We start from the raw sequence: 20,342 nt of genomic DNA on the forward strand, positions 1-20,342 counted from the left end.
GCACAATCTTAGTGAATCGGTGCAGCTCCGAATCCTCGTCGGACAATGCACCTTGGGGATCGCGACGGGACAAGTAAGTAAATCTGCCCCACAGTCTTTTTCTGGTGTTCACATTTATACACTTTATACTATATCCTCATAGACGCAGCAGTAATCATTTATATTATAATAACTCTATATGATGACCTTCGATATATCCTTGCTCGTGCATTTCATTATCTTTGTACTGTATGAATGTCCTTTTGCACTTTAACTTTAGCACTTCATGGACAATAGATTTGTTATATATGATGGCCAACCTTCTCCCATCAGATCTCTTGATGAAGGCGCAAGCGCATAATGTACCTTTTCTTCACGTAGTTCCATATACTCGGTGATCTATGTGTGCTGATAGGATAGCACCACTGCCCTCTTCATGAGTCATCTGTACTACTACGCATAAGCGAGTATTGACTAATGTCGCGATATCTCATATGGGCAAGCACCTCTGCGCTCCGGCTAAACATTAACAGGTGACAGGTTCAGGTGATTGGAGGCTGGTGATAACCCTGGAACATTTCAGGTATGCTCCACAGCCTAGGAGGCACTGACCCCTGAGGAAGTCGCATGGCTGCGGGGTAACGCATGGGGTGCCTCAGGCCACAAGTATATTACTCTGCTTCATCTCCCACTGGTTTGGTATAAACGCAGTGTGTGAACACTATATATCTCGAACAGAAAGCCAAATGAATAAAAACTGTGGATGCACAAAAATAAATAAAAATATACATATAAAATATAAAAATAGTCACTGAATGGTATACATCCAGACCAGGATCCAGACCAACATATTCACATTCCACAACCAATCATTGGTGGATAATATATTTGATGTCTCCGTTAAAAAAGTCGGCTTCCATCAGGTCAGATACCAGCATTAGGACCAGAGGAATTTGGTCGTACGCTCCAACACATGCAAAGTTCATCATGACACAGGAATAGGAGTGAGAGCACGAGTATTCAGCATCCAGGGTCCAGAGTTTTGCCGTAACCAGAGTCGGATTAAAGGGGGGCGCACCCCTTAAATGGGCCGCCACCAAGCGTGGTGATTCGGGCGGTCACATTGCCCGCAATTGCCCACTATGTGCTCCGTTATTTATCCATCTTGCTGCGCCTAGTTGTAGCAGCGAACAAAAGAACAAAAGAGAGGATACGTATGATGGACTAAGGTAATATCAAAAAAACTTTATTAATACATAAACACAGTAACAACAAAACCACATAATAAAAACACTTAAAAAGTGCACCATGCAAGGTGTACTTGACCTCCCAGGACCAGTGTGTCCTGGGCTCCCCAGCCCCAAGCCGACCAAGTCAAAACGACAAATGTGTGATGCAGGACAATGAGGGAAGTACTAAATACAGCTGAATAACATCAAATTGCAACAGGCAATATGTGCATACATAAAGTGACTGGTGCAAAAAATAAATGAACCCAACAGTCCTGTATATAGTAGCCTAAATGCCTGAAGTATACGGTACCTAATGTGGATCCATATGGTAAGGTGAGAGAGGCAGAAAGGCAAGGTCGGAGTGGGGAGGAGGAGAGAGGAGCGAACCCCACGCGTATCGTCACCTGCTCCGGTGACTTCCTCAGGGGTGTGTGGCTCAATACCGTCGTGGTCCTGTTTATATGGGGTCCCCCCGCCCATAGGAACAATCCCCGCCCCCACACACAAAAAACCCTATTACCTGCTAATTTGACAGCTGCAGATGGCATGTGGTGGAATGGATCACGCATATGCGGAAGTAATCTAGCTCATGTGACCAGTCAGCTGCAGGAAGTGATCTAGATCATGTGACCAGTCAGCTGCAGGAAGTGATCTAGATCATGTGACCAGTCAGCTGCAGGAAGTGATCTAGATCATGTGACCAGTCACATGATCGGAGTTTACTCAGATGAAAACAAAGACGGATAAATGCGCCTGCGCTGAGAAATGGTGTCACTTGCATCGCCGATTCAAGATAAATATATGATACAGTGAAGCAAGGATCATGTTTTTGCCACAAAGGACCAAGATGTGTGTGAGATTGTAATAATAGAGTACAGACCAATCACATAGTCAGCGTTTGTTCGAATGAACACAAATACGAATAATACCACCTATATTGCAGATTCTAAATATGTATAAAGAATAATGGTGTAATAACAGAGAACAGAGAAAATCAGAGTCCTAAAATACGGAAAGTACACTCTTTTTTACGAAAGCGATCACCAGACACCGGTCACATGATCGGGGTCTACTCAGATGAGAACAAGGACGGGTAAATGCGCCTGCGCTGAGAAATGATATCACCTGCATCGCCGATTCTAGGTGAGTATACAGTGAAACAAGGATCATGTTTTCATAAAAAAAAAAAAAAAAAAAAAAAAAATATTATAAATATATACAATAATGGAATATAGACCAATCACATGGTGAGAGTCGTGAGCGACGCATGATTACTGAGTGAGACATTATGACCAAATATTACACAAAAATTTTTTATTTTTATATAGACGATGATCATAAACAAAAACTATATTCCAACCAAGGGGTACGATGGCCAGTGCATCTGTAACCCTCTTTTTGGGTGGTAGAGTCCCGACTCAGTGAAGTTGTGCAATAAACAGGTACAGATAAAAGCCGTGCCAAACCTATGAACACCAGCAGTTTTATAAAAGTATGGTCTTATAATAGAAGGCCCAAGCAGTATTCCAACTGAGGGGTACGATGGCCAGTGCATCTGTAACCCTCCTTTTAGGCGGCGGAATATCGACTTAGTGAAGTTGTGCAGTAAACAGGTGATTATGATACAAATCAAAGCCGTGCCAAATCCGTGTATACCGACGGTTTTATAAAAGTCTGATCCTATAATAGAAAACCCAAACAGTAGAAACGACAAGATATTATGGAATACAGAAGAGCGTGAGTTATCTGCAGGCGGAATGCCCAATGCTATGCAACCAAGTGGCGAACTTGGGAAAAAATAAAAAAATAAAAAAATAAAAATATATAAGATTAATTATATATATATGTCCATAATGAAGGTATCACAGCAGGTAATGTACGAGGATGTAATTATGTCTTAGAGCAGAAAAACAGGTAAGGTGTGGGCGGGGACTATCCCCACGGGCAGGAGGACCACCAAAAACAAAAAAAATACAGTAAAATAGGGTAACAACTCATGCAGACTAACACGTGGGCGCAGCCCAACGCTATCCAGGTCGGGGCTCGAAGGGGTCAGCGCATGGTCACCATGGTAGGGCAAAAGGCGTCCAAGGGTAGAACCTCACGTACTGGTAGGTGATGTCCATGGTTAATGTATCCCGTAAACACTTCCGGAGGGAGAGGCTTGTGGCAAAACAAAGTTAACAGGAAAAGACAGACTTTAGGCATCGAGGTCCGAAGTGTATAGTTGTGTAGAATCACCTGGTCTGGTGGTCGAGGTATCCAAGGGTAAAACCTCACATCATGGTTGGTGATGACCATGATTAATGTATCCTGCAGAAGCTTCCAGGGAAAGAGGCTTGTGGCAAAACAAAGTCGGCAGAAGAGGACTCTAGACATCGAGGTCCCAGGTATGCAGATGTAAAGGATCACTTGGTCTGGTGGGCAGACATCTGGCAGATCTTTGTGAGGGAAGGGGGTGGTATCCTTAGGGTTTCCAACGTTGATAAATGTGTTGAGTACTAGAGGAATAGGGTGAAAAGAACTTTTTTTTTAAAATATTATAAAAATATAAATTTACATGAAGAGTACAGAACAAACAAGTGGTGTGAAGTGCACTGATGCTGAGAAAGGTCTTGCTGAGAACCCGGGACACCCAAGGCATGGGCAAGTGACCAAGAAAAATGTGCCAAAGGGAGGGTGGGTCGAAAATCGATCCAGGATCCATTTAGAGGGGAAGTGAGGAAAAAGGAAGACCCCAAAAGAAAGTGGTGTGCGGTGCTCAGTAAGAGGTAAGTAGATACTTACCATGGAATACATACGTGGTAAGGCAGGACTTGCACATCTGCAGGTGTGTTTGTGCTGGTGGCTCCTTTAGGATGTGGAGAGGAAGGGCATGGTGCCCATATGGTGCCAGCTGCCATATATGTGCAGAATAACACATATTCCTGTGGGAAAATAAATAAAGCATAGAACACAAAAGTGCATAGTCATAGTATAATAACCCAGAGAGCGGACAAGTGACCCACATGTAGAGAGGAGAGGGAGTCAATGCGTTGGAACGGCCCGTAGATTCTTGGTTTGTGATATTATAGAGGCCTGTAGAACCCAGTGAAGAGAAGATCCTCGTTGAGCCCTCTTGGCGCTTGACTATTGAGCATATAGATCCAACGGCTTTCACATCATAAGAGGGCCGGGGTGTTGTCCCCCCCTCGTTGATTGGGTCGGACATGGTCCAGACCTGTTACTTGGATCCCCAGTGTTTTGCCTTGATGGAATCTTCTGAAATGTTCTGCCACCGTAGATAGAGGTTTGTCTTGCTGGAAATGGGACGTGGCATTCACTATAGTAGACAGGTGTTGTTGCACCCTTTTTCGCAGCTCCTGTGAGGTTTGACCCACATAGACCTTTTTGCAAGGACAAGTTAGTGCATAAATAATGTTCCGGGATCGACAATTAACAAAATTTCTCAAGGTAATCCGGTCTTGATTAAGAGGGTTGATAAATTCCTTTTTTGGTTGTACAAGGGGACAGATCGAACAGGATCCACATGGAAATGAACCCTTTGTCTTTTCTCCTCTCCCTACATGTCGTATCGGTCTTTCGAAATGGCTACGTGATAGGATATCCTTTAAGTTCTTAGCTCGTCGAGCTGTTAGAGGAGGTTTAGCCGGGGTGAAGATCTTAAGACGTTCATCGCTTCGTAAGATGTTCCAGTTCGCGGTGAGTAAAGAGCGAATCCTATTCCAATCATCACAGTACGTAGTTACCAATCTCGGATAATCAGTGTTTTGTCTTTGTTGAGATCCCAACAATGCCTTGCGGTCCGTATCTCGTGCTCTAATATAGGCCCGTGAAATGGTTTTTTTGGGGTAGCCTCTGTTCCTAAATCTTTGTGACAAATCCAGGGCATGTTTTTTAAAATCCGTTTCCAGGGTGCAGTTACGCTTAACCCTCAGGAATTGCCCCACCGGAATACCCTGGCGGGTATGAGCTGGATGAAAACTTGTGAAATGCAGTAAGCTATTAGTAGCTGTTTTTTTGCGGAATAAGGACGTCACCAAACGATTATTGACCAATGAGATTTGGAGATCCAGGAATTCAACGGAGGTGCGGGAAACCTGTGAAGTAAGAACAATATTCCATGGATTGTCATTCAGTTCTTGAATGAAATTCAGGCATGTATCTGAAGGGCCGGACCAGAAGAGCAATATATCATCTATATATCGAAACCAGCCCCTCACATGTCTCTGATAAAGCAGATGGGGGCAGACATGCTCCCTCTCCCACCAACCCAAAAATAGGTTGGCGTAAGAGGGAGCACACCTAGCCCCCATCGCCGTGCCGGATACTTGCCTGTAGTAGACGCGGTCAAAGACAAAGTAATTGTGTTGCAGCACAAAGTTGAGTAGGTCCACCAAGAAGGAGTCGTGTCTACGGTCACCCGTTGAGTTTTCGTTCAAGAAGTATTCCACTGCTGATATGCCGATGTGATGGGCTATATTGGTGTACAACGCCTCAACATCCAACGTGACGATCAGGGTGTCTGTGTCACAGGAAAAGTCTTCCAATTTGGTGATTAGATCAATTGAATCTCTGACGTATGATGGAAGTGTGAGAACCAACGGCTGTAAATAAAAATCAAGGTAAATGCAAGGTTTTTCTGATAGACCACCAATACCGGCAACAATGGGTCGACCGGGTGGACAAACTGTAGATTTATGAATCTTGGGTATCATATAAAAGGTGGGTGTCATGGGGGTTTTGGTGGTGAGATAAGCACATTCCTTGTCCGTGATAATGCCGTACTGTGATGCAGAGCTGATCAGTCTGTCCAGTTTGGACTTGAAGATGGACGTGGGGTTGGCAGGCACAGGGGTATAGTACTTTTTGTTAGATAACTGTCGTTTGGCTTCCGCAGTGTACATCTCAGAGGGCCAAAGTACCACATTACCCCCTTTGTCCGCTTCCTTTATGAGGAAGCGGTCGTTGTTCTTGAGTCTGGAGATGGCCTGTTGTTCCTCCCTGGTCAAGTTGTGTAATCGACAATTGGATGTACGTAAATCCCTGATGTCCCGTACCATACTGTCAAAGAACAGTTGAATGGCAGGGACTAGTGTGAGTTTGGGGGTGCTTTGTGAAGGAAGACGACCAGAAAACTTACGTCTGCCAGAGGTAGAGGGTGTCTCATTTTCCAATAGGAGATCCATGAGATCCTGAAAAACTTGTCGATCTTCGCCGTATAGGCTATCCAGAAGCCCAGGTTGGTGATACATACATCTAAACGAGAGTTGCCTACAATACAGATAAATGTCTTTAAGCAGTTCAAACTTATCCAATCGATAGGTGGGGGAAAAGGTCAGACCCTTACTTAGGACTGAGCATTCATGTTGGTCCAATTGATGGTCAGATAGATTTATGATCTGTAGATCTCCATGACCCCCAGAATTAATTGTTTCTGGCTGTGTTAGTTCCTGTTCTGTCTGGTACCCCTCTTGTGGGAGGGTGACCAGTCCCTGTGTCGGGGTCCTCGTTTCTTGATGTTCTTTGCGCTTCCTGAACCCCCCCCCCCCCCCGTCTGACCTGCCTTCTGCCTCGCTGGCCTCTGAGGATAAAAAATCGCTGCTGGTGTCTTCCTGTGTCGGTGCCTGTCGTGTTCTTGATGGAATATTACGTCTATTATTGCCTCTGTGTGTCCATTTATAGGCTCTGGATTTGTCAAAGTCAGATTTGTCTCTAGACATTTTTTCTCTTTTCCCTTGTATAGCCTCTTTTTCTAGTTTGTCAATTATGTCCTTAAGTTTAACCCAAAATGGTTGGACCACCGTGTCCTGGTCAAAAGTGTTGATCTTATTTTCCAAAATGGAAATTTGTGATTTTATTTGTGAGATACGTTCCCTATCCTGTGTCAATAGAGTGTGCATCAGAATATTTGAGCATTGGAGGAGACTCTTTTCCCATATATCACGGAAAGCGGAGTCAACCTCCCATGATGGAAATTTTTGAATTCTCAAGCCTCTAGGTGCTATATTCAGACGGAGGTATTCCTCCAAACTTTTCACGTTCCACCATATACGTGTGAGGGATATGTGTAAATCAATAAGTTCTTCAGACAATACCTTGAATTCATTGCCCTCCGTGGAGCCACCACCGGCTCCCTCAAAGACCGAACCAGAAAGCGTGAGCCACATATTTTCGTGCGTCTGCAAATCCATAATGAAAAAATAAAGTATACAATCTAACAAAAGGTAATGAAGCTAATGCAAACAGTGTGCTGAACTGTCCATGAAAAGGGGTCGTAAAGGATAGGTACGACCTCAAAAAGTACTATGACCAAACAAAGAATAGGACAGGCACTACCAATGTATACAGATAACAAATAAGTCCACGTATCCTAGGAGAACATGTAACCAACAAAAGAACAAAAGAGAGGATACGTATGATGGACTAAGGTAATATCAAAAAAACTTTATTAATACATAAACACAGTAACAACAAAACCACATAATAAAAACACTTAAAAAGTGCACCATGCAAGGTGTACTTGACCTCCCAGGACCAGTGTGTCCTGGGCTCCCCAGCCCCAAGCCGACCAAGTCAAAACGACAAATGTGTGATGCAGGACACATCAGGGAGGAACAACAGGCCATCTCCAGACTCAAGAACAACGACCGCTTCCTCATAAAGGAAGCGGACAAAGGGGGTAATGTGGTACTTTGGCCCTCTGAGATGTACACTGCGGAAGCCAAACGACAGTTATCTAACAAAAAGTACTATACCCCTGTGCCTGCCAACCCCACGTCCATCTTCAAGTCCAAACTGGACAGACTGATCAGCTCTGCATCACAGTACGGCATTATCACGGACAAGGAATGTGCTTATCTCACCACCAAAACCCCCATGACACCCACCTTTTATATGTTACCCAAGATTCATAAATTTACAGTTTGTCCACCCGGTCGACCCATTGTTGCCGGTATTGGTGGTCTATCAGAAAAACCTTGCATTTACCTTGATTTTTATTTACAGCCGTTGGTTCTCACACTTCCATCATACGTCAGAGATTCAATTGATCTAATCACCAAATTGGAAGACTTTTCCTGTGACACAGACACCCTGATCGTCACGTTGGATGTTGAGGCGTTGTACACCAATATAGCCCATCACATCGGCATATCAGCAGTGGAATACTTCTTGAACGAAAACTCGACGGGTGACCGTAGACACGACTCCTTCTTGGTGGACCTACTCAATTTTGTGCTGCAACACAATTACTTTGTCTTTGACCGCGTCTACTACAGGCAAGTATCCGGCACGGCGATGGGGGCTAGGTGTGCTCCCTCTTACGCCAACCTATTTTTGGGTTGGTGGGAGAGGGAGCATGTCTGCCCCCATCTGCTTTATCAGAGACATGTGAGGGGCTGGTTTCGATATATAGATGATATATTGCTCTTCTGGTCCGGCCCCTCAGATACATGCCTGAATTTCATTCAAGAACTGAATGACAATCCATGGAATATTGTTCTTACTTCACAGGTTTCCCGCACCTCCGTTGAATTCCTGGATCTCCAAATCTCATTGGTCAATAATCGTTTGGTGACGTCCTTATTCCGCAAAAAAACAGCTACTAATAGCTTACTGCATTTCACAAGTTTTCATCCAGCTCATACCCGCCAGGGTATTCCGGTGGGGCAATTCCTGAGGGTTAAGCGTAACTGCACCCTGGAAACGGATTTTAAAAAACATGCCCTGGATTTGTCACAAAGATTTAGGAACAGAGGCTACCCCAAAAAAACCATTTCACGGGCCTATATTAGAGCACGAGATACGGACCGCAAGGCATTGTTGGGATCTCAACAAAGACAAAACACTGATTATCCGAGATTGGTAACTACGTACTGTGATGATTGGAATAGGATTCGCTCTTTACTCACCGCGAACTGGAACATCTTACGAAGCGATGAACGTCTTAAGATCTTCACCCCAGCTAAACCTCCTCTAACAGCTCGACGAGCTAAGAACTTAAAGGATATCCTATCACGTAGCCATTTCGAAAGACCGATACGACATGTAGGGAGAGGAGAAAAGACAAAGGGTTCATTTCCATGTGGATCCTGTTCGATCTGTCCCCTTGTACAACCAAAAAAGGAATTTATCAACCCTCTTAATCAAGACCGGATTACCTTGAGAAATTTTGTTAATTGTCGATCCCGGAACATTATTTATGCACTAACTTGTCCTTGCAAAAAGGTCTATGTGGGTCAAACCTCACAGGAGCTGCGAAAAAGGGTGCAACAACACCTGTCTACTATAGTGAATGCCACGTCCCATTTCCAGCAAGACAAACCTCTATCTACGGTGGCAGAACATTTCAGAAGATTCCATCAAGGCAAAACACTGGGGATCCAAGTAACAGGTCTGGACCATGTCCGACCCAATCAACGAGGGGGGGACAACACCCCGGCCCTCTTACGATGTGAAAGCCGTTGGATCTATATGCTCAATAGTCAAGCGCCAAGAGGGCTCAACGAGGATCTTCTCTTCACTGGGTTCTACAGGCCTCTATAATATCACAAACCAAGAATCTACGGGCCGTTCCAACGCATTGACTCCCTCTCCTCTCTACATGTGGGTCACTTGTCCGCTCTCTGGGTTATTATACTATGACTATGTACTTTTGTGTTCTATGCTTTATTTATTTTCCCACAGGAATATGTGTTATTCTGCACATATATGGCAGCTGGCACCATATGGGCACCATGCCCTTCCTCTCCACATCCTAAAGGAGCCACCAGCACAAACACACCTGCAGATGTGCAAGTCCTGCCTTACCACGTATGTATTCCATGGTAAGTATCTACTTACCTCTTACTGAGCACCGCACACCACTTTCTTTTGGGGTCTTCCTTTTTCCTCACTTCCCCTCTAAATGGATCCTGGATCGATTTTCGACCCACCCTCCCTTTGGCACATTTTTCTTGGTCACTTGCCCATGCCTTGGGTGTCCCGGGTTCTCAGCAAGACCTTTCTCAGCATCAGTGCACTTCACACCACTTGTTTGTTCTGTACTCTTCATGTAAATTTATATTTTTATAATATTTTAAAAAAAAGTTCTTTTCACCCTATTCCTCTAGTACTCAACACATTTATCAACGTTGGAAACCCTAAGGATACCACCCCCTTCCCTCACAAAGATCTGCCAGATGTCTGCCCACCAGACCAAGTGATCCTTTACATCTGCATACCTGGGACCTCGATGTCTAGAGTCCTCTTCTGCCGACTTTGTTTTGCCACAAGCCTCTTTCCCTGGAAGCTTCTGCAGGATACATTAATCATGGTCATCACCAACCATGATGTGAGGTTTTACCCTTGGATACCTCGACCACCAGACCAGGTGAATCTACACAACTATACACTTCGGACCTCGATGCCTAAAGTCTGTCTTTTCCTGTTAACTTTGTTTTGCCACAAGCCTCTCCCTCCGGAAGTGTTTACGGGATACATTAACCATGGACATCACCTACCAGTACGTGAGGTTCTACCCTTGGACGCCTTTTGCCCTACCATGGTGACCATGCGCTGACCCCTTCGAGCCCCGACCTGGATAGCGTTGGGCTGCGCCCACGTGTTAGTCTGCATGAGTTGTTACCCTATTTTACTGTATTTTTTTTGTTTTTGGTGGTCCTCCTGCCCGTGGGGATAGTCCCCGCCCACACCTTACCTGTTTTTCTGCTCTAAGACATAATTACATCCTCGTACATTACCTGCTGTGATACCTTCATTATGGACATATATATATAATTAATCTTATATATATATTTTTTTTATTTTTTTATTTTTTCCCAAGTTCGCCACTTGGTTGCATAGCATTGGGCATTCCGCCTGCAGATAACTCACGCTCTTCTGTATTCCATAATATCTTGTCGTTTCTACTGTTTGGGTTTTCTATTATAGGGTCAGACTTTTATAAAACCGTCGGTATACACGGATTTGGCACGGCTTTGATTTGTATCATAATCACCTGTTTACTGCACAACTTCACTAAGTCGATATTCCGCCGCCTAAAAGGAGGGTTACAGATGCACTGGCCATCGTACCCCTCAGTTGGAATACTGCTTGGGCCTTCTATTATAAGACCATACTTTTATAAAACTGCTGGTGTTCATAGGTTTGGCACGGCTTTTATCTGTACCTGTTTATTGCACAACTTCACTGAGTCGGGACTCTACCACCCAAAAAGAGGGTTACAGATGCACTGGCCATCGTACCCCTTGGTTGGAATATAGTTTTTGTTTATGATCATCGTCTATATAAAAATAAAAAATTTTTGTGTAATATTTGGTCATAATGTCTCACTCAGTAATCATGCGTCGCTCACGACTCTCACCTTGTGATTGGTCTATATTCCATTATTGTATATATTTATAATAATTTTTTTTTTTTTTTTTTTTTTTTATGAAAACATGATCCTTGTTTCACTGTATACTCACCTAGAATCGGCGATGCAGGTGATATCATTTCTCAGCGCAGGCGCATTTACCCGTCCTTGTTCTCATCTGAGTAGACCCCGATCATGTGACCGGTGTCTGGTGATCGCTTTCGTAAAAAAGAGTGTACTTTCCGTATTTTAGGACTCTGATTTTCTCTGTTCTCTGTTATTACACCAGTATTCTTTATACATATTTAGAATCTGCAATATAGGTGGTATTATTCGTATTTGTGTTCATTCGAACAAACGCTGACTATGTGATTGGTCTGTACTCTATTATTACAATCTCACACACATCTTGGTCCTTTGTGGCAAAAACATGATCCTTGCTTCACTGTATCATATATTTATCTTGAATCGGCGATGCAAGTGACACCATTTCTCAGCGCAGGCGCATTTATCCGTCTTTGTTTTCATCTGAGTAAACTCCGATCATGTGACTGGTCACATGATCTAGATCACTTCCTGCAGCTGACTGGTCACATGATCTAGATCACTTCCTGCAGCTGACTGGTCACATGATCTAGATCACTTCCTGCAGCTGACTGGTCACATGAGCTAGATTACTTCCGCATATGCGTGATCCATTCCACCACATGCCATCTGCAGCTGTCAAATTAGCAGGTAATAGGGTTTTTTGTGTGTGGGGGCGGGGATTGTTCCTATGGGCGGGGGGACCCCATATAAACAGGACCACGACGGTATTGAGCCACACACCCCTGAGGAAGTCACCGGAGCAGGTGACGATACGCGTGGGGTTCGCTCCTCTCTCCTCCTCCCCACTCCGACCTTGCCTTTCTGCCTCTCTCACCTTACCATATGGATCCACATTAGGTACCGTATACTTCAGGCATTTAGGCTACTATATACAGGACTGTTGGGTTCATTTATTTTTTGCACCAGTCACATTATGTATGCACATATTGCCTGTTGCAATTTGATGTTATTCAGCTGTATTTAGTACTTCCCTCTTTGTCCTGCATCACACATTTGTCGTTTTGACTTGGTCGGCTTGGGGCTGGGGAGCCCAGGACACACTGGTCCTGGGAGGTCAAGTACACCTTGCATGGTGCACTTTTTAAGTGTTTTTATTATGTGATTTTGTTGTTACTGTGTTTATGTATTAATAAAGTTTTTTTGATATTACCTTAGTCCATCATACGTATCCTCTCTTTTGTTGGTTACATGTTCTCCTAGGATACGTGGACTTATTTGTTATCTGTATACATTGGTAGTGCCTGTCCTATTCTTTGTTTGGTCATAGTTGTAGCAGCGGCTGCCAGTACATTTGTGTCTATGGCAGGCGCCATAAAACACAGCGCACGGGATGTCGGCTTCGTTGTGCAGGCGGCCCGGAATGTGACGTCACACTTCGCGCCACCTGCAGGAGGATGCCGATATCCCGTGCGCTGTGTTTTATGGCAGCTGGCATAGACAGAAATGTACCGGCGGCATCCCGAAGGAGGAGCAGGAGTTCACCGCGCATCGTGGGAACGGGAGGTGAGTACAGATTTATTATTTTACTGGGGACTTGTTATGAATTATGCGGGGCTGTATACACACCTGGGGGGGCTGTATGTATAACTGGGGGCTGTATAGTCATGGGGGGCTGCTGTATAGTCATGGGTGGCTACTGTATATTCATAGGGGGCTACTGTATATTATTGGGGGGCTGTATGTATAACTAGTGGGTTGTATGTATAACTGGGGGCTGTATCTATTAATTACTGGGGGCTTTATATCTATTACTGGGGGATGTATATATTATTACCGGGCACTGTATATCTATTAATTACTGGGGGAAATGTACATTTATTAATTACGAATGGGGGCTGTAAATGTATGAATTCCTGGGGGCTGTAGACATCTATGTCAAATTGTGTGATCATGGTCCCATTTACATTTTTGTGCATGATGCCTAAGGGGGAAACCTGTCTTACATGGATTACTGACTAAGGGGGGACCCTACCTATTATATGGATGCTAAATGTGTACCCTGTCTGGGCTACATTCTGTAGAGGGGCCCCCACCAGGTTTTGCGCCCAGGGGCCCCCACCAATCTTAATCCGGCCCTGGCCGTAACACAGTTAAGGTATCATGGTATTGAAGAACCGATACAGGTAACACCAAACCTATAAGGATATTACCTAAAAGCAATAACTGCAAGTGACTTAAGAGGCTAATATTAAGCTGGGTGTAACAACTTAACAACAAATATATCATTCACCAACGATTGGATGTGCAAAATGAATATGCCCCATATACAGGTCTGGATGTATACGATTCAATACTATTTTTATATGTATATTTTTATTTATTTTTGTGCATGCACAGTTTTTATTTATTTGCCTTTATGTGGCGACATCAATTATTCACATGATGCGTCATTTAGGTTTATGTGGAGATATATAATGATCACACACTGTGTTATACCAAACCAGCAGTAGTGTCGGTTTCAACCGGCTCAGGGTCATTTGACCTTAATACAATATAAGTACATAACTACCCATCAAGTTGGGTAATGGTGGTTTCACAATAATACTGTATATCAAATATATTCATGTTGTTGTATGTTTTATAGAATTTTCTATGCTAGATTTATATGGAGTGTGCAATTTCATGGAATAAATAAAATGTTGAGTAAAAACAGTAAGTAGTGCATGGTATAAATTTACTTTATAAATATACTGAGGGGCACATGGTATTACCAGAGCAAACTTCCCAACTTGGGGGTTATCCAATAGGGGGATTGCGGTCTAGATTTTTAATTTTATAAACTCTCAGCAAGTGTAGTGTAAGTCACTGGGTGTCCCTATGTGAAGGTGTCTTTAGAGTTTTATTATTTTTGGCTTAGGAATGTAAGCTTTCCACTGTTATATGGTAAATTTGGAATTGATGTAGAAGAGGGTAAAGGTAACATATAACCACCAAAATAGATCTGAAATCTAAAAAGCGAATTATTATATTAAAACATTCAATGAATTCCTAACAGCTCTAGTTACATGAAGCTGTGAACAGTTACCTGGGGTATGAGGTGTAGACTCAGGATCCTTGAAGTTATAATGGAAAGTTCAGAATATATTTCTCCAATTACAGCTTTTGTATTAGGTATTAACACTGTGTTGTTACAGTACTCTGAGCTATTCATAATAACAGAATTGGAAATAAGTTTTAAGGTTTCTTGAGTAGCTTTTAGTCCATCAGAACATGAATCATAAATTTCATAGCCCAATTTAATTCCTGGTAGGAGGGTAGAATTATTAATATTTTCAATTGTATATATCATAGACAGGGCTTCAATAACACTTCTTAGTTGTAACCTATATACAAAATATGATAACAAGGAAGAAAGAAGCAATAAAATCAATTTTCTTAGAATTTATAGCTTAAATTAATGCTGCAACACAAAACATATAGTGACTGAATGCTGGAACCTAGTTAAAGACAATGGGGCATATTTATCAGGGCCCTTGCGCCACATCAGCTAGCTAATTGCAAGCACTTGCGATTATTTGCCCCCAAACCACCACCTTAACGCCAGAGTGTCGTGAAGGTGGGTGCGGCCAGCCGAGTGGAGGGCGCAGCTGGCCAGGACTTTTCAGCACCCTGCAACAGCCCCTGCTGAAGCCTCTTGATGTATTGCGCTGCGAAAATGCAGAGGTGGGGCTATCACAAGCCGGCGCACGAGCTGATAAATATCCTCCATTGGGTGACATTTTTTTACGTTTTCTGTCTGACTTTGCACTGAAAAGAATGTGCAAACAGCGTGTACATGTATTTATGAAGTATCTGCGCCAGTTTTGTTTTGGGGCTGCACTGTGTCCGACCTAAAGGAACATGTTAGTGCTTAGTCGAAGTTTGCACCACATTTATTACTGACATGCTCTACAATTCTGTATGCACCACAATTTTGCAGCATGAAGAAAGTGCACCAAAAAAAATGGTGCACACTTCCAGAGCCGTGCAGAGGACAACAGATTCATGAAGTCTGTGCCCTAGTTTTGAGGAATCTTTCAAACCTTTGATAAATCTGAGCCAATGGGGCTCATTGACAAAGGTTCAGCGGACCGCACTATCGTCACATATTCCGTTGATTTCCAATTTGCGCCGCTTTTAGCAGGGGATTTTGGCACACGCGATCGGACTTTGGTGCATCAGCCCAGCTTTCATGCGACACAAATCGGGGGGGCGGGCCGCTGGACGATCTGACTGATTTGGACTAAGCGCAGCATTTAACATTTAAATTGTGTCGCAAGACAATGCACTTACATACACCAGGAAGAAGATGGTGAACTGCAGCTGACCTGAGCAGGGAAGCGACACATGCAGGATAACAGACGCACAATGCAAGTGAATTGCGGCAGATGTGCATTCTCGTCGGACAAAGCACCTCAGGGAACGCAAAGGGACGAGTAAGTAAATGTGTCCCAATATGTCCACAGTTTTGACCATAAAAATGTCCTGGAGATGTGTGTAACCATACCTTTGTGTTTGTGTTGTGTTCATCATTATAACCACTAGATGGTGCTGTAATAACACTAAAATTGGGATTTCTATACATTGAAGAGTATTATTTTTTGCATCACCCCCTTTAACAGAGTAATGGTTGTTCCTTGATGATTTTCTAATAACGATATGATAATTGTTTGCATAACAATTCAACTAAAAATGCAGGTATAAAATATGATATAAAAATGAGGATGTTTAGGGTGATTTCATTTATATCAACTGGATTAGCAGCTAATGGAGCTTACCACTTAAAGAGGTATTCCCATGAAAGAAAATTCTCAAGTTTTAATTTTCTAGTGATGTTTACACAATAAAGATAATTTTTAACCCCTTGCGTTACAATTGTACTCAGTTTTATTGCTGTTTTAGCTCCTATGACACTGAGTGTGGGAGGGGACTCTCTAAGCAAACACATTATGATCCATCTAGTTCTATGTTCTGACAACGTGGTTATATTATCAGGGTACAGGTTTATCCTTTCATTCAGCTTCTGAACATTGTACTGGTATCTGACACATAGAAAAATAGAGATGAGAGATGATAAGATCCATAAGATGCATATTACACACTATTACAGGCATAACATACAAAGCTCTGCTATATCTCACCTATAATACTGTCAAATCTGCTGAGCTTCCCTCTCCCACATTTCAATAATTTTTATTGGGTTTTTTTTCAATTAAACATTTATCTACATAAACATTTATATTTCCATACCTTCCATAATGTTTATAGTGGATGTATTAGTTATCCATAACTAGAATATACTGTAACTGAAATCTTGCTAAATTTGGCACCTTGGCTCTGGTTACTCAACACAGGTGGTTCCCTACATAAGAACACCCGACTTACAGACGACCCCTAGTTACAAATGGACCTCTGGAGTTTGGTCATTTACTGTACTTAAGCCTTAGGTTTTAATAAACAGCTATAACAGTTATCAAATGTGTCTGCAATTAAAATTTATTGTTACTCCTGGTTCTTATGACAATCCAACATTTTTAAAATCCAATAGTCACAGAGACCAAAAAAATGTTGACTCAGGTTACAATTATAAAGTATATAGTTCCGACTTACATACAAATTCAACTTAAGAACAAACCTACAGAACCTATCTCGCACATAACATGCCTGCCTGTATGTGCATCAACACTGGGCCAACTTAACTGTGTGAACAATAATGTTCTCAACAGGAATCTCACAAGTTGATATTAATGGGTGTTGCTTTATGGAATGGGGTTAATGACATACATGAACACTGGTATAAGTAAATATTTATCTATGGTACCCGTTAGTGTGTTACTATTACTTCGCTGTAAGGATGTGATAACAGTGGGTCCCATATGCATGGGATTGGTTGGTATCTAAGAAGGCCATAAGCCAAGGACATTTCATAATTGTATATAGCATTAATCTCTTTCATGTATTCCTCTACTGTGGTCAGATCACTGGCTTTCCAGTGGCGAGCAATAATAACTCTTGCAATGGTGAAAAATTTGCATAGGAGAACTCTCTGTAAGAAAGGGTTGTCTTGCAACTCGAGATGGAGTAAGGCATGTGCTTCATTTTCTCTGAGAGCTTTTTTTTAACAATTTGACCTAGCATCTCATATATTGACTTCCAGTACCTCCTGAGTTTGGGGCAACCCCAGAACATGTGAAACAGTGAGCCCTTGGCCCCACACAATCTCCAGCACCTTGAGGAAGATTCGGGATATATCCTGTTAATGCAGTCAGGTGTAGAATACCATTGCATAATTATTTTCTGGAAAAAGATCTTATCTGTCTGTAGCTTTACTCTCCTCACAAGCTGCTAGCAGGAAGTGAGTGCCTGTATGAGCTCATCCTGGAATGCAAGGGTGTGGACTATAGGCAGAGAGTTGAGAGGAGCTCATCTTAAAGTCAGACAGGAGAACAAGATGTCTGCCAACCATAAACTCAAAAGATCCAGGGTTGGGTGTAGGGGCACCCAAAATTGGGTACACCAGGACTGATAGAGACAGGTTGGAATTATATCTGTGAAATGCTGTATTTTTATTAATATCATTAAATTAGAGAATTTATTATTTTATTGTCCTGAGAAAATTTAAGAAACTTGTCTTTGTGGGAATACCCCTGTAAGTACATGCTCATTATGTAGCCATTCTTAACCTTAAGATTTGGCCCATGATATCACAAAACAAGAACCAATTAAATCAATAAAAACATTTATTTATATTCTCCTGTTTTTGATTATTATTATTATTATTGTTCCTTCATAATGACATAATAGAAGTCCCACAACAGTTTCAGATCTGTAAACACAAGCATCCATTTCCTGACATTCATTTCCACAGCCCTGTATAATCTTGTCCATCTGTTTTTAAAGCATATTCATCACCACAATTTACCTACCCAAACTAACTGCTCTGCAATATAGGGCTATGAATACACATGTTACCCATGTCTTTGTTTTATTGTTTGGCTGCTCCTTCTGTACCAAATTTCATTTTAGAAATATGCAGATGAGGCATTGATGGTTATTTACAGAAGCTTCTCAGGGCTTCGGCTGCAAATCAATAACAACGGCCCAGCTTCACCAGCTGAATATGGGAGTGACATAGCTGAAAGGAGAAGGATGTGAGAAGGTGGTGGCAGTGTAGCAGGGGGCGTTGTTTGCATTGTGGAACCACAGACCTGAGATTCTGCACTTACGATCCAAAAGCACTTCAGCCTCATTTGCATATTTATTAAGTGGATGTTTAGCTCAGAAGGAGCAGTGGAAAAATAAAGACAAATGCATGGGATGAACTGGCATAACTCTATGTACTGTAGCATAGCAGTTAGTATGGGTAGGTAAATCATGGTGACAGAAGACTACAAGTGCATATTAATATGTGTTTGAACATTAATGGGGTTTTTCCATATAACCCATTTATGATATAGCCACAGAATATGTCTTAAATATAAATAAATAGATGTGGATCTTATCTGATACCCACAACTATCATGGGAACAGAGGACTGGTGAGGTGACCCCTTCCCGCTTCCAGGCTGAGCACAGACTAGCCATATTTCCTAACATAACTCTTTTCTTCTTTTAAGTGTTCCACCGTTTTCATCCTCTCAATATACTAATGAGGGGGTCTCTGTTGTTAGGTTAGTGGTTTTGTCTAGGAATGCCTCGTACTGTAGTTAGGTGCAATTTCCAAAAAAAAACCTCTCCAACAGCTAAATGATTGCAACAGAATCCCCTCAAAAGTGAACTACTGTAAGTTAATTATAATACAATAAATACATTGCAATGGTTCAGACTTGTAAATACATTCCCTTTTTTTTTAGTTTAAGTAGAAACATTAAATTAGACAGCTGATTTTGGCTACATGTCACAGAAACAGAAGCATTGAGCAAACTAGAAATACAGTCATCTTTAAAGGTAAAGTAAAATAAAATCTTACCCAGAACACTCAAAATCATCTGAAAATCTTCGGGATAATAAGGTGGAAACACCTTCATGAAATGGAAATATTCCTCCTATGATATAGTCACCAGAAAGTTGTGCTACGGCATGGTCATTTGTATCACAGGTTAAAAAGACTTTACATAGGTTTGTAAAAAAGATGGCCAAAAACAGCAAACTGAAGGTTTGTCTGGTTATCTTAGACCTCATCGTAACTTGTTCTAAGCTTATTTATTGACATTCAGGAAGTATGAAAAGATTTCACTGAAGCACATGCACTTAATTATTATGTATAGGTTATTATTAATGCGTGTTCATTGGCATCATTCCAGGTAATTGCACCTGAGAACTATTAAGTTTGTTACATCACAGACATCAACGGTTAAAGAAGTATGACCAGACTTGTACTTAGGTTTACACTAACCCAGGACAAAGTTGGCCCGTTTTCTACTATCGTATATACTCGAGTATAAGCCGCCCCAAGTATAAGCCGAGGCACCTAATTTTACCACAAAAACCTGGTAAAACCTTCATTTTGTTTACTCGAGTATAAGCCGAGTTTGGGTTTTCAGCACATATTTTTGTTCTGAAAAACTAGGCTTATACTCGAGTATATAAGGTACTTGTATGTGTGACTTTGAAAAGTCTTTTACTGGCACCCAGCAACCCTCTACACTTTGCAGTACAATTCCTTCGTGTAACTCTTGTTGGACTATC

The 20,342-nt window shown here is 42.2% G+C and overlaps 1 protein-coding gene across 1 annotated transcript in view; it reads right to left on the minus strand.

Annotated features, from left to right (window-relative positions):
- LOC140121731 (G-protein coupled receptor family C group 6 member A-like) overlaps nt 1-19,852 on the minus strand; it is a 31,504-nt gene extending 11,652 nt beyond the window's left edge. The window contains exons 1-2 of the mRNA XM_072141722.1: nt 19,624-19,852; nt 14,702-14,999 (exon numbers count right to left, since the gene is read on the minus strand). Of these exons, the coding sequence (XP_071997823.1) occupies nt 14,702-14,999; nt 19,624-19,835 (510 nt within the window). The 5' untranslated portion in view covers nt 19,836-19,852. The remainder of the gene's footprint in view (nt 1-14,701; nt 15,000-19,623) is intronic.
- Nucleotides 19,853-20,342: the final 490 nt, after the last annotated feature.

The sequence above is a fragment of the Engystomops pustulosus genome, chromosome 3 (genome assembly GCF_040894005.1).
Source record: "Engystomops pustulosus chromosome 3, aEngPut4.maternal, whole genome shotgun sequence".
In the NCBI taxonomy this organism is placed as follows: Eukaryota; Metazoa; Chordata; class Amphibia; order Anura; family Leptodactylidae; genus Engystomops; species Engystomops pustulosus.